Below are 15,566 nucleotides of genomic sequence, written 5' to 3' on the forward strand. Positions count from 1 at the left end.
TAATGCCAAAAGTTGAAGGCTTTGAATGTCAGGAAAAAAAAATCTGTTTGATCAAATACAAACGGGTGAAGTTTTATATTTTAAGACCTACTGCTCTCTTATTTAATTTTAGCCAGTTAAACGTCAGTTTTATATCATCACATTAAAGGTACTTTTTTCTTTTCTTTACACATTTACAGAGTTTTAGCACTTTTTGTCTGTTTGTTTGTCGGTTATTCTGAGCTTTCACTGGCTGTGGGTTCAACCTCGGGTCTGTCAGTGACTTTTAGAGACTTGAAAAGTGAAGCACAAAAGGGTTGGTCTGCTTTTCATCTGACCAAGCCTTCACCTGCTGTGAAAGGAAGTAAAAAGCCATTGAGTTATCAAGGAAAAGAAATACTGAAATGCTCTTGCAGTTTTCCCATTTTTTTAGGTGGAATAAAGAAAAAGGCGTGTGGTAGCTCTTGTATCGCCTGAGCCATCTTTTCAGACGAGAAAAGAGATATTAAAACGTGACGATGGAGATGGTCGTGGGTTTAACCAGCATCATGACGGTGAAGGAACCTCCTAAATCATTCATATAAAACTCAAACAGCCAGCTGGTTTTTCCATGTTTTTATTCTGTGAATAAATATCTGGGCTGCCTGCAGTTGCTCAGTGAGCTGCAGCAGCTTTACATACACATGAAGAAACAGAACACCAAACACGTTACATTCAGAATACTTTGGACTTTGATTTGGATCAGTTCACCTCATCCTACAATCACGTCATCTTATTGCTAAAAGTGTCATAAATATTGGTGTTTTGTGCTTCCTTTAAGTTCCTTTTTTAATTTGAAATGTAAACTGGATGAACTGATCCAAACCTAAGGAAAAACAAAAACTGTTTTTGTGGATTTTCTAAGTTGTGGATTACATTACAGACTGTCTGGTTCAGTTTGTTTGCTCAAAAAGAAGTAAAAACAGTCAAACGCGCTTCAGACACACAAAAACACATCTGCTTTTCAAGTATGACTGCTCCTCCAAAATAAAAGTCTTTAAATTTGAACAGCAGAAAATGAGAGGATCAACAAAGGAAGCAGTTCACTGGTTATTAAACGAATGCTGGATGTTTTTAATTCCACCTTTAACTAGCTTAAAATGCAGGATTAATTAAGATGTAGATCCGAGGATTTACATGTGGAATTTTCACGTCTACAGCGGGAAAGAAGAAAAAAAAGTACTCAAGCAGTTTCTTTTAATTCTTCATTTAAATAACACTGCATTTAAATGTTGTTTGGGGGGATTTTACAATTTGTGCCTAGAAACTACAGAGGCTGTCGTCAGACACTGGTAGAATTACCAATAAAGTTTTAAAAAGAAGTTCAATGAGGAGAAAGATTAAGAACCATCTATAAGATATATAGATGATATATGAAGTCAAAAGAAAAGTAAGGTGAAACTGTCGAGTTGCTCTGTGTTATCTTAATCCTAGAGAACGTACAGGTTGCTAGGGAAACATGCGTATTAATTTTAAGGTCGGTTACAAAGACTAGTGTAGCAAAAACCTCGCTTTAGTGGCTAACAGGCTGCTGCATTTGTGCAGTTTGTATGGAAGACTCCAACTTGTCTGACACTTGTCAACTGCTCACTAAGTGGTAGAGAAATTATGAAGACTGAGAACGGACCTCTGCAGACCGGTCGGCATCTTCGATGCCAACGACAGGCGATCACAGCAACCTGCTGGCTATCAGAGCAACACGTTCTTTGCAACCAATTTCAACTCAGCGACAAGTCTCTAGGTCTAAAATGTGACGCTTTCTGTTTTCAAACAATGCCACTAAAGGATTTGTGATAATAACTGGAATAGTAAGACTAGTAGTAGCAACTTTCACAGTACTCCTTAGTTACTTTAAAGCAGCGGTCTCCGGTACCGGTCCGTGAGTCGTTTGGTACCGTGCCACGAGAGTTGAGGCTCAGGTGTGAAATGTATGGTTTTCAGGGTTTTTATCGGTTTTCAGCGTTATTTTGTTATCGTTTTGATCATTTACTCGGTTTTCCTGGGTCTTTTCACGTGTGTTATGAATAAATCTTCTTTTTTTCGGTACCGGTACTAGTTTTATTTTGTTGTATTCATCCGCGACACCTTAAAGGCCGGTCCGTGAAAAATATTGTCGGGCATAAACCGGTCCGTGGCGCAAAAAAGGTTGGAGACCGCTGCTTTAAAGCAACTCACAGGGACCAATCAACTCACTGTTTATGCCACATACTGAAATACACTAGACAGACTTTCAAAATAAAAGTATTGAAATATCTCCATTGCTGAGTGCATCCATTTTCTGCTGTGACTTCTTTAAACTAAGACAAAGTGTAAGAAAAACATTTTCTTGCATGTTTACAGTCATTCACTCTCCCTGCAGGAGCCCTGGCAGTGTCGCGTCTGATATGCAGAAACGCTTTCAATGGTCAGGAGACGAAGTACGAACTGAACTTTGGCTGGCTTGCTTTACGTTATTACCACTTTACAAAAATAATAAACCAGAAATAAAGTAAATAAAAGAAAAGAAGGGTGAAAATTCCAGTTTTAGTGGAAAAACAACAACAATAAAAACAAAAAATCTTTTAATTCATCTGTCGCCACATTAAAAAGCTGCTTACCAAAAAAAATAAGAATGATAATTTCATGGTTCAAATACTATCCAAAAGTTTGACTGAAACACACACTGTCATCAAATCTGAACCCATCACCACACGAGACCGATCGACTACACATTTTTACACCTATTTACAGAGACTCGCCGTCCTCGGTTAATATACACAAACACTACAGTAATGTACAGTTTATCTTACATCGATTATCACAAACGCACATCAAAAAGTGTTTGGGGGGGAGGAGTTACATTCGATAACAAAGGTTTTATACTGCTGCTGCTTCCTGTTGCTGATGTTCAGAATAAAAAGAACCGTCAACGTAAAAGCTGAAACACGGAAAATAAGAGTACTTCCACACTCAGAGTACACACACGCGATACAAAAACCCAACGACACCTAAAGAGAACACGATGACGAGCATTTACACTCGGAGGGAGGCGGCTGCTGCGCTAACAGATACTGTAAAGGTTTGTTTTCAGTTATTTCAGTGATGAGTCTACTTACGATCTTTCCAGTTTTTTGTCTAAAGCACCGCCTGATCTCTTCCCCTCGCCGGCGGAGGCAAGCGCCCGGCCTCACACGCCTGAGCAGCGCATTCTCCATCACAGCATCCCGTCCAGGTTCTCTTCGTTCTTCTTGGCCGTGCTGCCTTCCTGATGGGTGTACTGATTGTGGTAATCGCGGAGGATGGTGACGACGTCATGGTGGCCGAAGTGCACGGCCTCATCCATCGGCGTGTTCCCCCACCTGCACCAGACACGAAGAACTTTAAACACAAATCCACCTCATTCATTTAACACATCTGGCTCAAAGAAATTCCCTCCATCTCTATCTATCTAGATACGTTTTTTTTTTTTTACATGTATTTATTTGTTTATTAAAAAGATAACTAAAGTAAAGTGTGGTCTCTGTTACCTGTCTTTGGGAACTGGGTTGACCTTGCAGGCCTCCAGCAGGAAGCGGACCACCTCAGCATGTCCTGAAACACACAAACATCGGGTCAGCTGACTGAACAGAGTAATTGCCATGACGACAACCTGACTGTACGCATTTCACCTTCAGCGGCGGCCACATGCAGCGCTGTCCTCGAGTCGTAGTCCCTCTGCTCCATGTCCATGGAGGACAGCGCAAACCTGCACAAAGACAGAACAGCCAAGCAGGAAGGAAGGAGTGAGAGCCATGTGGAAACAACCAGAAGCGACTGCATTTAGTTTTTAAATTTGGACTTGGTTCAATCATGTGGGTTTCTTTAAGTTTCAAGCTCTTTGCGATGGTGCTGAAGGTAAATTACCTGAAGACTAGAAGTGATGTTTGCAGACTAAACTGGGGGGAAAAAAGCCATCTAGTGGCTGACATCTTCATATCAGACCTCTACCTTCTTGGACATGCTGCACCTCAGCTGCACCTCAGCTGTTGAGAAGAGACTCAAAACAGGCAAAGATGTCTTTCCCTTTTTGCAAACTCCCTGATTTTGGCTTCCCACAATTGCGTGAGTATTACTGACTGATATTTAAAATGTGGGCTCTGCCAATGAAAATGCAAAGAGCTCATTTAAGCGGTCCCTAAATCAGTACTGATGATGTGTCCCCATGTGCTAAGCATAGCCTTCCCCTGCACTGAGCAGCTTGAAGTTTACAGGACTAGTCTGAAGACAGACAGACACACAACAAAAAATAAATGTGGATACAATAGACGGTGTGGGCTACTCCCACTAAGCAGTTCTGATTTAATGCGAGTGATGTTAAATAATAAAAACATTGCAATGATTTCTAACGCGATCTATTCAACATCGGTTCAGATGTCCCATAAAAGCGAGGCTGTATCCATCCAGCTCTCAACTGAAATAGACTGAAATCAACCAATCACTTTCCACTTGGCCATAGACAACTATCCAGTAAACATGATTCGCTAGTTTCAGGAAAATGATCAGTTTACTAAAGATACATTATCCCCCTCCAAAGTGTCAAAATCCTGCAGTGTTTGCAGAACATCACAGCAGAAAAAGAGGAACCGTCGAGTAGTTTTATTCACATCCATCATCATCCACAATGAATGGAATGAAAGACTTTATATTATTAGCCTGCAAAGATTAATTTAGAAATATTAACTTACAGGAACGTAGCAGAATGTAAAGATGAGAGCAGGACCCTGCTGATTTAAATTGGTGCCAAGTTTTAGTGCAGTTTTTTATTCCAAACCAACAAGTCAAATAATCCAATTGGTGTGCCTGGGCCCAAGTGATGTAGCTGCTGTCATCAGATGGTGAGCGCTCAAGTCTACACGGAGGTTTGTGTACCTGCCTGTTATCTGTGTGTGGTGGAAAAATGAATGAATCCAAAAGTTTATCCTGGTTCTTCTGTTTTCTAATCGCTGAATGCCAAAAATCATATTTGAAATTAAAATCAAATGAATGTCTCCGTGCTGTCCAACGGTCCTGAGTGTTACTGACACTAAACCTGAGAGCTGGCGTACCTCCTGAGAGCTGACACGTCTCCTGTGTAAGCAGCAAACAGCAGGTTGATCACAGACTTCACCTGAAACACGAGAAAACAAAGCAGAGTGATGTTATAATAACGCATCATAACTTAGTGTTACTGTGTTTCTGAAATATGGTAGAACTGAAAAAACTAATATTTGTTGTTTTACATGTGATTTAATGTACAGTGAACGACACCAATGATCAGGTTGTGTAAAGCTGGAAAATAACACAGCTGATGCAGTAATCTTCCAGCAGATGGCGCTGTGGATTAAGCTTCCACAAACAAGGAGGGTGATCTGCCTTTTATGGTGACACTTAGAGTCAAAATCAACACAAACTGCTCTAAACTGTAGAAAATAATCAAAATAATTACATTAATGATCTCTGTTGGTGTGTTAAAAGGAACTTCCGCTTATGTTAGTTATGTTGCAGTGCAGTCTGGGTAGTGATGTCTGGTGATTTCTGATCAGTCTTTTTCAATCTGAACCCCAAAGTAATGTAACTCAGACATTACTCACTGTGAAGAAGATCACAGCACACAAGCTAACAGCAGCCTTTATGGCTCAAAATATGCATCAAACATTCAGGATTTTAACACTGCACTCCAGCAGAAGGACATTTACAGCGTGTAAAGGTCAAAATAGTCGAGGTTGTGAAAACGGAGAAGGATGAAGGCTGATGGTGCTGGCGCTCACCCTCTGGTCTCCTCCCTCCCTGCGAGGATCCAGCTTCTTTGCAAAGTGCCTCAGGTTGTCGTAGTTGTGGAAGTTACACAGGGAAACCAAATCCTAAAAGGAGAAAACATGACCCAAATATTAAAAAAGAATAATAAAAGTATCTTAGGGTGAGATAAAGGAGATAAAGGATTATTTTGAACTTTGAATCATGCAAAGCTACTCAAGCATAGTCCAGGAAATGACTTTAAAGATGACGTTACCGTGCAGAACTGGATGCCTCTGACGCTGTTGCCCAGCTTGTCGAGCGGAGGAGACCAACACATGATGCCCATCACGTTGGGAACGACCAGCAGGATCCCGCCAGCCACACCCGATTTAGCCGGCAGACCAACCTGAGGCAGAAAGAGAGAATGTGGCTCACATCTTTCTTAAAGTAACCAACAGATCCCAAACCGCCCCAAAAAACCATTACAGGTAACATAAGTCATGGCGCTGCTGGTCAGTTGAGACCCAGTTAACCCATTTTAAAAGAGTTTTCTGTGAAGATTTGAATGTGTTCAGCTCTGCGATTTTTCTGCATTTAAGAAATTCTGATGTCCACCCTTTGGGGGATTTCGGCCCTATGCCAAAGGAAAAAATATTTTCAACTCGTGGTCACCAGTTTGCTTCACTCAAGCATAAAATACATTAATTGGTTAATTGGCCTGAAATTACAGGAAAGTCTTATTTATTGATTAAAGCAACACAAAGTCGCCACCTTCGATAGGCTCAAAGGTAAATTTTAAGACATGAAAATTCCTGAATACTCCCGAGCCTGAAAGCAAACACACAGTCGGATTTTGTGTCTATTTCTTCATTACTTTATTTCAATTTAGTCCAGAACGTTTAAAAGAATAAAAAGAGTTTTTCTTGTAATTATTACAAGTTGTAAATATTGTTGGTTAGGATCTATCGCTTGCTGTTCGTCTTGTTTTGAAAAACATAAAATTAGAGACGGACAGGATCAGCAGAATTCCAGCGTTCTGGGCCCTGACCGGAGATCAGCCTCATGCATGTCTGATTATGAGATGGTTCCTTTCAGGCTTGCTAACTACAAGCCTCGGTATGAGCAACAGATCAAAGCACTTATGAGGAAAATTATGGAGATGAGTGAAAAAGAGAAAATGGTTAACCGGTGAAGTTATAAACATACTGACGTAAGTAAACCTGCTATTTTTGTTTATTATTTGTAACTTTTTCCAGTAGCAGAGCACTGTATTTTCAATTGTCTAAGTTATAGGAAACCCTGCAATTGTCTGCAGTTTGGGGAAAATTGTAAAGTTAATGTAAGTAAAATTAAATAGCCTTTTTAATGACAAGATAAGGACAGAATGTGCAGATTTTTAAAGTTCTGGTGCAAAACGGGAAAACAGGGAGATGGTAGCAGGTTGAACATGAGATCAGGACGAGGAGATACTGACGTGAAAAGCGAACTGTCCCGAGAAGTCATACATGCCGCAGGAGTGCATCAGACTCAGGGTGTTTCGCACAGACTCAGGGCTCAGCACACGCTCGCCCGTGATTGGACAGAAACCGCCGTTGGCCAGAGTTGCCGCCATAACGCTGGCACTCTCACAGGTCACCTCGATGGAGCACAACTGATTGAAAAACAAAGATTCGTGAATGATTGGATCACAATGACAAACAAAAATCCTGTCGCATTAGTCATTCCACTGCATCGGGATGATCTCTACTCACCTGGAAGTAGAAGTCCAGGATGGACGTCATGTCCGTCCCCTCTGGAAAACACTGTTAAAGATAAAAACACTTTAAAATGGAAACTCGTAACACACCTGCTGCTTTTCTTCAAACAGAAAAGGGGAAAACCAAGAGACATCAAAGGATAAACCAGGTGATAATGTGATAAACTGATTAATTACTGGAACAGAAATCCTAATATTTATGCAGAAATACCGAAAATAAAATTCAAAATACAAAAGCTAAGAATGAAATCACAAATATAGTGTGTTCACAAAAGGAAGAAAAACTTCCTTTTAAACAAAAAGATCCCGGCTCAGTTGTCAGCAGCATCTAATCTCACCTTCTTCTCCTTCAGGTAGTAGCCAATGGCGAAGTTTCTGTCTCCAGACTCACGCTCTGACTGGAAACTGAGCCACACAGAGAGAAGAGAGAGGTTTATTTCATGATGCGACTCAGATCCTGTTACATGAACTCAAACTGAACCAGGAAGTTGCTGCGAGACCTGAGATTCACCTCAGAGATGCAGAACTGTTTTGTAAACAAGAAATCTGTCAAAGACATTAAAGTGCTTCATTTCATCTAAACACGGAAAATCTGTTTTATTTCTAACTCGGCTGCACTCACGTGGCATTGCTGAAGCCCACATACTCGTTTCCTGCCAGCTTGTTCATGAAGTTCATGACCTGCAGAGCAGAAGAGCAGATTCAGAGTAAACACACAACACAAACACAAGACTACGAAGAAGGCTCAAGGACACTGAGCATACATATAAATAAATAAATAATAATGATAATGCAGAGCAGCTGACATTTTTGTAAAAAGTAAAGTTAAAATTGAAAGAATAAAACTGAAACTTCTACAAATAAGTCACAATTTCTGGCATTAACACTTACTCGATTTAAGAAAACAAATATACAAATTTGGGTAGAAAATCATTGTTGTAACTTCATCAGTTATACATGAAATTACAACAATAAAATTAAAATATCCAAAATAAACTTATAATTTTAGTACAAAATCATGAACTTAAATCTAAATTTTAACCAAAATATTGCAATTTGGAATATAATACTGAAATTCTACAACTAAAATAATACTTAAAAAAGTAAAACTTTCACAATAAAATCATCCTTTACAGTTTAAAGATTACATTTTAAAGAGAAAGGGATATTCAAAGTATTCAAAAAATAATAATAATTGTAATTTTAAATAGTCTAAATATTAAGAATATTAAATATTAAGATTTAAACCAAACTTTTAAAACTACAAAGTAAAAACGTTATGAATAAAGTAAAAACTATGTCAAGACTAAAGACAACAGAAAAGTTAATTAAATAAAAATGTTTAATGAATAATGTCGTATAAAACTACAATATATAAAAATACAATTCAAATTTGACAAATGTCAATGAAATTTTGAGTATGAAGCTAAAATTTCAAGAATAAAATTGAAAATAAAGTAGAAATATTCACAATTAGAATCAAATGTTTGAGAATAAAAACAATTTTAAAGTGTAAGTGTTGAAGAAAAAGGTATAATTCCAAGAATAATGTAGCCTGACATTTTTTTTTTATAACTTCAGTTTGGAAACTTCTCCTTCAGTCAATATTTAAATATTCAATAAATCTTCCCAATAGTACTCACATAATCAAATTTCTCAGCGTTGCTTGCCCCTTGCTGTAACACAAACAGAACCAATCAAAAGATTCATAAAACAAAAACTGCAGTAATAAAAGCATGAAAAACAGTCACCCGTGTGACGACATTAGCACTATCACGTATGATCCACGTCTCTATGAAATTAAGCTACGGCAGGAAAACAGTGCAGGTTTACATCACTACTCATGTGACCAGTTAAAAAGGCCATTCAGGCATGACGTCAGATGAATTAAGATTAGGGGTGGGAGACTAGCTGGAGATGGAGGAGGTGAACGAAAATTGTTAAATCCACTCTGGGGCTTCTGCTTTTTTGAATAGAGAATTAAATAAAAGGTTCATAAGTAACTTAAGAGCACAGCTACTGATTACTACGTGTTTACTGTATGGTTACGTGATTGGACTTTAAGGTGCAATCACACTGCGAGCCACAAAATTAAGTTCATATTTATCAATCTGCTTCTTCTACAGCTTTCTGTAGTCATTTACAGTAACTGGTGCGTCGGTGTGGCGTGGACGATGGGGAATTGTGTGAAATATTAAGTTTCTTTAGCACTGAAGCCTTTCTTTGCATTTCTTTTCACTTCCAATCACTGAATCTCTACAAACCAGATGTTTGTAAAGAAGACTTCATTACAGTTTGTGTTGATCTCAGAGTATTACAGAGTCACCAGATCATCTAGATTTGGTTTGTTGAGGTATTTTTGAATGAATTATGTATCACAGTATGTTTGTATCATTTAAGTTTTTCTTCTACTTGGATTGAAGTATGAGAAACAACAGCAGAGTCATTTTAAAGACGTCTGCTTTATAAAATATAATTTCACTCCTTGGTCATTTTAGTCCCTAAAATAAGGGGTTAAGGGTTAAAGGCTCCGGTTTACAGGTCAAAGTCTAAGAAAACTTCTGGTGCATTGTGGGAAATGTAGGAGCCACTGTATTTTAAGCCCAACAGTTGCTTCAGCTTTTCTGAGGCTAACATTTCTTTGTCTTACCTGTTTGCAGATTTTATTGATAATTACGATAACTGACAAATACAGATGTTGATGTAGAATGAAATCTTACTTATTTTACACCTAATGTCATTTAAATTGTTTCAACTCTACTCGATTCTATTTGAGTCCTTTCATTAAATCATGTTTTCCTACATTTTTTATTATTACAGTAAAATTATAAACATTTCCAGAAATATTTATACAGTTGATCCAGATCAAGTTACGGAGCACTAATGTATTTAAACCTATAAATAAGAACCAAATTTAAAACTTTACTAAACACTGCAGAACTTCATCATTATTACTATAATACAGCAAAAGTAGATGGAGTGAGTGACCGTTATCTCTCAGATAACAGACTCAGTCATGTGGTTCGCAGTGTGAACTCACCTCCTTCAATTTAAATCAGACAAAAACCAAAAGTTTGGCCAAATGTGACAAGAACAACAAAGCCTGAAGCACGGGGAACATTACTGCCTTTATTCAACAGCCTGAGCATGAATACTCATTTTCAGATCATGTAACAGTCTCCCTGAAAGCTGCTGCTCTACTTTTAAACTGCACCTCAGATATTTATAATTACTGCTGCCTGCAGAGTTTTTCTGGGCTCCAGCTTCAACCTTTACTCTGTCATTTTGCTTTCCCAAAGTGATGAATCTGCTTTGACCATAGGTGAAAATCAAAGGTGGGACCTGGGGGTCCTGATCCCCTATTTCTAGGAAGACAGTGTTGTCCTCCTCAGTGCATCACTCTAAATATGACTGTATAAGGTTAAATATTATTATATGAGGCACTGAAAGCCCTCGTGTTAATTACAGATGCAAAACAATAGATCTAGAGAAGTTCAGTCCAGTGCCTACTAGTGGTGCAACGGATCCAAAATCTCACGGTTCGGATCGGATCATGGTTTTAAGTCACAGATCAACTCAATTTTAGGATCAGCAAAAAACCCCAAAAAAACCAAACCCAAAAAGACAAATTTAACTCGCCATTTACTTATTTAAGTATTTTTTGCCTATTAAAAAACATGCAACTCAAGACTCATTCCACGCAATTATATAAAAACAAATTAAGCTCACGAAGCTTTCCGTTGCCCTGGAGATCCACCCATTTGTAGTTAGGGCAACAGAAGACGCCTGGAACAGTTCAGCCATAACTTTAGACTTTTCCTGCGCATACATGCTTGGAACGATCTTGTCACTGAAGTGGATGTGCAACAGGATATCATAGCGTGGCTCAAGCACATTCATCATAGTTTAAACCCCTTGTTTTGCACAACGGAATACGGCCTCCTGTCTGCAGCTAAACACCCCAATAGGGCTGCTTAAACGCCGCAAACTCCTCCACCTGGACCGCTAGCGCTGGCCATAACTATGGCTTGACAGACTGACCACGCGCACCATACACATACTTTTTTTATTCTTTTTCGAATCTTCGGATCACGTGCGTGCCGAACCGTGGAGTGGGATCGGTTCGGATTACGGATCAACAGTGATCCGTTGCACCACTAGTGCCTACCAATCCCTAACTCTCTGACATCGTGAACAAATGATTGCTTCTGTAAATAAACAAGTGATAAAACTAAATAAATAAATCCAGTTAGGCACTCTGGAGATGGCTGCGAAAACATAACTCAGTCTGGAGTTATATTGTCCTTGTTGCTCATGACAAATCATCACTCTCAGAGAATTAAAACGGATGTTTTAATGAATATATTATGACTAATTTGAGCCCATCAGTGTGTGACTCTTCCTACTTTTCTCTAACATATCATGGAGCTCTTAATCTGCCGCCAGAAAAGTTTCTCAAACTGACGGACCACACTTTTGAATAAAGACAGCAAAACATCCCCATGAATTTACGAGCATCACCACTAACACGACTTATTCTTTCATACCGATTACTAAAGACAAACAAATTGCTTGAAAAGAAACATATGCACAAAAAAAGAGCTCCCTCTCCAGAGAAGAATGGAGTATGATATAAAACCAGTGTTTGTGCCAGAGCTGCACTGTTTATAATCCAGGTGTATAAACAGTTTGGTTTTTTTGAGGGGGGAGGGGAAATGCAGGCGGAAAAGTATAAAAAGCAACATTAAAACATTCATAGACAGCCATGTGGAGGCTAAAGCTTCTCACAAATCCAGATCAAATAAGGGAAAAAAATAATTAAAAAGGAAAAATTACCAACGTCATTGACCTGAGGCTGTGTGGTCATAATTTCCCAAAGATCCTAATGCTGTAAAATATGCAACAACACATAAAACCACACAACGAGCCTTGAAAAGGTACATCACAAAGGAGAGCGTTTAAAGTGATTTAAACAGTGATTGGCTGGGACTCAAGAAAGCTGATTTTACATCTTGTGGGAATGATTATCAGAAGCTGAAAGGTTCACCTTTTTCCTCTGCTGACGACATACATTATGTCCACTCAGCTGGATATTAATTTGCAACAATCATCTTCATACAATGTTTCTACCAAAAGAGATACACGCGATGATTCATCATAACATTACCAACATAAAATGTTTCTTTTTAAGGATGGAAAGCTGGGCTGTTTATAGTGTTGGAGGGAGGAGATTTGGATAAGGAATCAGGAATAGAATAGCTGACCTCTCTCACACTTAAAACTATTAAATAACTGGGTCATAACGAAATGACAAACTTAAAAAACTTCATTTTTTTTATAGATATCATTTTCCTTTTCTGTGGATTCCTGTAGATGAATCCTAAATCCTTCCTCCCTCGAGAGTAAACCACCCACAGTGTGACTCATAAGGACCTTTTCAATATAAAAGCATAATGATTGACACAAAGAATTACTAACCCTCATGTAATATAATCCTTTCCCTAAATCGTCTACATTTCACAGTCCAGTAGATGTGTTATCATCATTTTGGAGTTGTGCTGCTGTTTTTAAACAAATGATGAAGCAGTGTTAGTTTATGGAAATCTTTTCAAACAAACCTTTATGAAAAGAGACGGTACGATAGTGGAAAGCACAGCGGCTTTATTTTCCTTTCATTGAGTTAATTGTGCAATTTTTTTGCTCTTCTCTAACAAGTCTGACGCTGAAAAATGCTGTGAATTTGCTCTTTTAGGATAAGGGGGAGTTCTGGGCGGGTTCTTGCTGTCAGGGTAAAGATGAAAGATTTTTGTATTGGGTGTTATGGGCAGCAAATTTTCTTCTTACAGCTAGTTGAGGAGTTTGCCGTGTTTTGAGTTTGTAAGTCATATCTCGGCATCTCCAAAATAAAAACTGCAGAGAACACAAGAGTATCCGTGTTTCTTCTCAGCAGTCGGCACGTAGAGCTCTGCAACATCACAAACTCACTTTCATGTTTTTACTTCCCTCTAGTATCAGATCTGGGACGTAACATACTGAAATGTTAAAAATACAACCATCAGTGGAAACACTTTTCTGCCTACAAGTGCCTTCTTCCCTTTACTTTAATATTGTATCTGGGGCCTTGCAGAGCTGGCAGAAATAGGAGCTTTGGCACATTTAGAGTTGTTGCTCAGCACCAGGTTTAGAGGGCAATCAGGTTTTCACATTTTACCCCCCTTAATAACAAACATCTTCATCTAAAAACTGCATTTTGTGTTTAATTGTGTCATCTTTGGTTAACATTTAAATTTGTTTGATGATCTAAAACATTTACGTGTGACAAACATACAAAAAAATAGATAATCAGGAACAGGACAAACGCTTTTTCACAGTGTTGGGTCAAAATCTGATGGTAACAAAGGCTGCTGTGTTATCCTGCAAGTCAGCTATTACAGTTTGAGGAGTTTCTCACTCAGCTGCCTGTCCTTGATCTGAATAGCTGTACTGTTTCTGGAGATAAACATGCATAAAACTTGCCCTTACCCTGTATCTCCCTCATCACATTTGCTCAGTTTTGACCTTCTAATTTATAAACCACTGCACTGTTAGTAGCCTCACTCAGTCTATTTCTATTTTCTATGTAATGGAAATACTTCTTCACCTTTTCAGACATTTTGTTGCAATACTGTATTTATTTTAGTAAGCTAGACATTTTTGGCTGCTTTAACCATTTTCCAGCTTTTGGGAAAAATAAAGTATGCAATGCTGTTTCCTACAAGCACTCCAACATGTTCACTTCCAGGATTTGCCTGAAGATTTTCCAACTTGTTTGATTTTGCGTTCCATCTCTCTCTTGTTGAATGTAATTAAACTCCTCTCTAAAAAGCCCTCCTGGACTCATCCTCACCGGCCAAATGAGGAAGGAGTTTTTAATTTTGATTCAATCAGCAGGTGGTGCTCTTGTATTCACCCCAGCTCCCTGTGCGTCTGTACGCAGGTCAGAAGAGGATATTTAATGAAACACTCGGGTAATAGAACAGTTCTCTGATTAAATGTGGTGGAGCTGACCTGCCTGGAGGAAGCTGCTCTCCAGCTCCACCCACTCTGTGGAGTGTGTGTGCGCAGGATCTCCGAGCGATGCCGCTTTCAACCAAATCCCCTTTCAGCATGATTATCTATAACCTTAATCTCCCTGTATACACTAATCTGGCGGAAACACGTTCTGCACACGATTATAATTTTATTCCATTCAATTTCTCTCCAACTATTTTACTCCCTGCTCCAGTCAGACATCCAGAAAAATCATCTTTAAGGGAGTAAAACATATATAAATCTACATATGTGGGTTTATAAAACGATAAAGAAGCAAAAATCACAGGGGCCTCAAATCAAATTTACGGGGTTGTGATTGAACATTTGCTTCCACAGTGAATATATGTAGAATAAAAGCTTACCTTAATGAGGGAGGTGCAGACAATAGCACCAGCATTAACCATGGGGTTGTGTGGTTTATCTGCAGGACAGGAAATAGAAGTTAATAGGAGCAGGTTTTAGCAAGCTAATGCTGCAGGAACACCTTCACTGAGCACATCACAGCCACATAATACTCTGTTGTATATAAGCTGATAGAGTCCACAGTTTATTATTCCATATTATATTGTTTGATGTTCTTTTTAAAAGTTGGCCACTCTGCTGCTGATAGTCCTGCTCATGTTTCTGATTAGCCAGATGCTGCAAGCTCCGCCTCTTTAATGTGAACACGCTCCAAGCTAGATTGGGAAATGCTGGGTTAACCTTATGAACCCAAACACCTTTCATGTTACGCCTTAGGATAAGATATCCTGGATATGTTGAACCTGATTTGTTCTACAAGACCTTGGAAAAGCAACTTGGGAACACAGTAATTTGTGACTTACTGTTTACTGTTTACAAAAAGTATGCAGTAAAGGAAAAAAAAGGGAAGCCTTTTTGTGCCAGAGATCAAAACACAAGTGAATAATCTACTGAGTGAACTAAAAAAACATATAGGGCACAATTACAACACTTCCCCTCTGAGTTGTAATCGTCATAAGCAACAGGA

At 38.7% G+C, this 15,566-nt stretch overlaps 1 protein-coding gene across 2 annotated transcripts in view; it reads right to left on the reverse strand.

Annotated features, from left to right (window-relative positions):
• Positions 1–579: 579 nt before the first annotated feature.
• Positions 580–15,566, reverse strand: part of LOC102789803 (glutaminase kidney isoform, mitochondrial-like) — a 30,614-nt gene continuing 15,627 nt past the window's right edge. For both annotated transcript variants that reach the window (XM_087835723.1, XM_087835722.1), the window contains exons 7-18: positions 14,941–14,999; positions 9,151–9,183; positions 8,130–8,188; positions 7,846–7,912; positions 7,503–7,553; positions 7,226–7,402; positions 6,026–6,157; positions 5,784–5,876; positions 5,082–5,143; positions 3,666–3,742; positions 3,525–3,588; positions 580–3,356 (exon numbers count right to left, since the gene is read on the reverse strand). In XM_087835723.1, the coding sequence (XP_087691849.1) occupies positions 3,212–3,356; positions 3,525–3,588; positions 3,666–3,742; positions 5,082–5,143; positions 5,784–5,876; positions 6,026–6,157; positions 7,226–7,402; positions 7,503–7,553; positions 7,846–7,912; positions 8,130–8,188; positions 9,151–9,183; positions 14,941–14,999 (1,019 nt within the window). In that variant the 3' untranslated portion in view covers positions 580–3,211. The remainder of the gene's footprint in view (positions 3,357–3,524; positions 3,589–3,665; positions 3,743–5,081; positions 5,144–5,783; positions 5,877–6,025; positions 6,158–7,225; positions 7,403–7,502; positions 7,554–7,845; positions 7,913–8,129; positions 8,189–9,150; positions 9,184–14,940; positions 15,000–15,566) is intronic.

Source organism: Neolamprologus brichardi, chromosome 23, assembly GCF_056152115.1.
Source record: "Neolamprologus brichardi isolate AB-2024 chromosome 23, ASM5615211v1, whole genome shotgun sequence".
NCBI classification, from domain to species: domain Eukaryota; kingdom Metazoa; phylum Chordata; class Actinopteri; order Cichliformes; family Cichlidae; genus Neolamprologus; species Neolamprologus brichardi.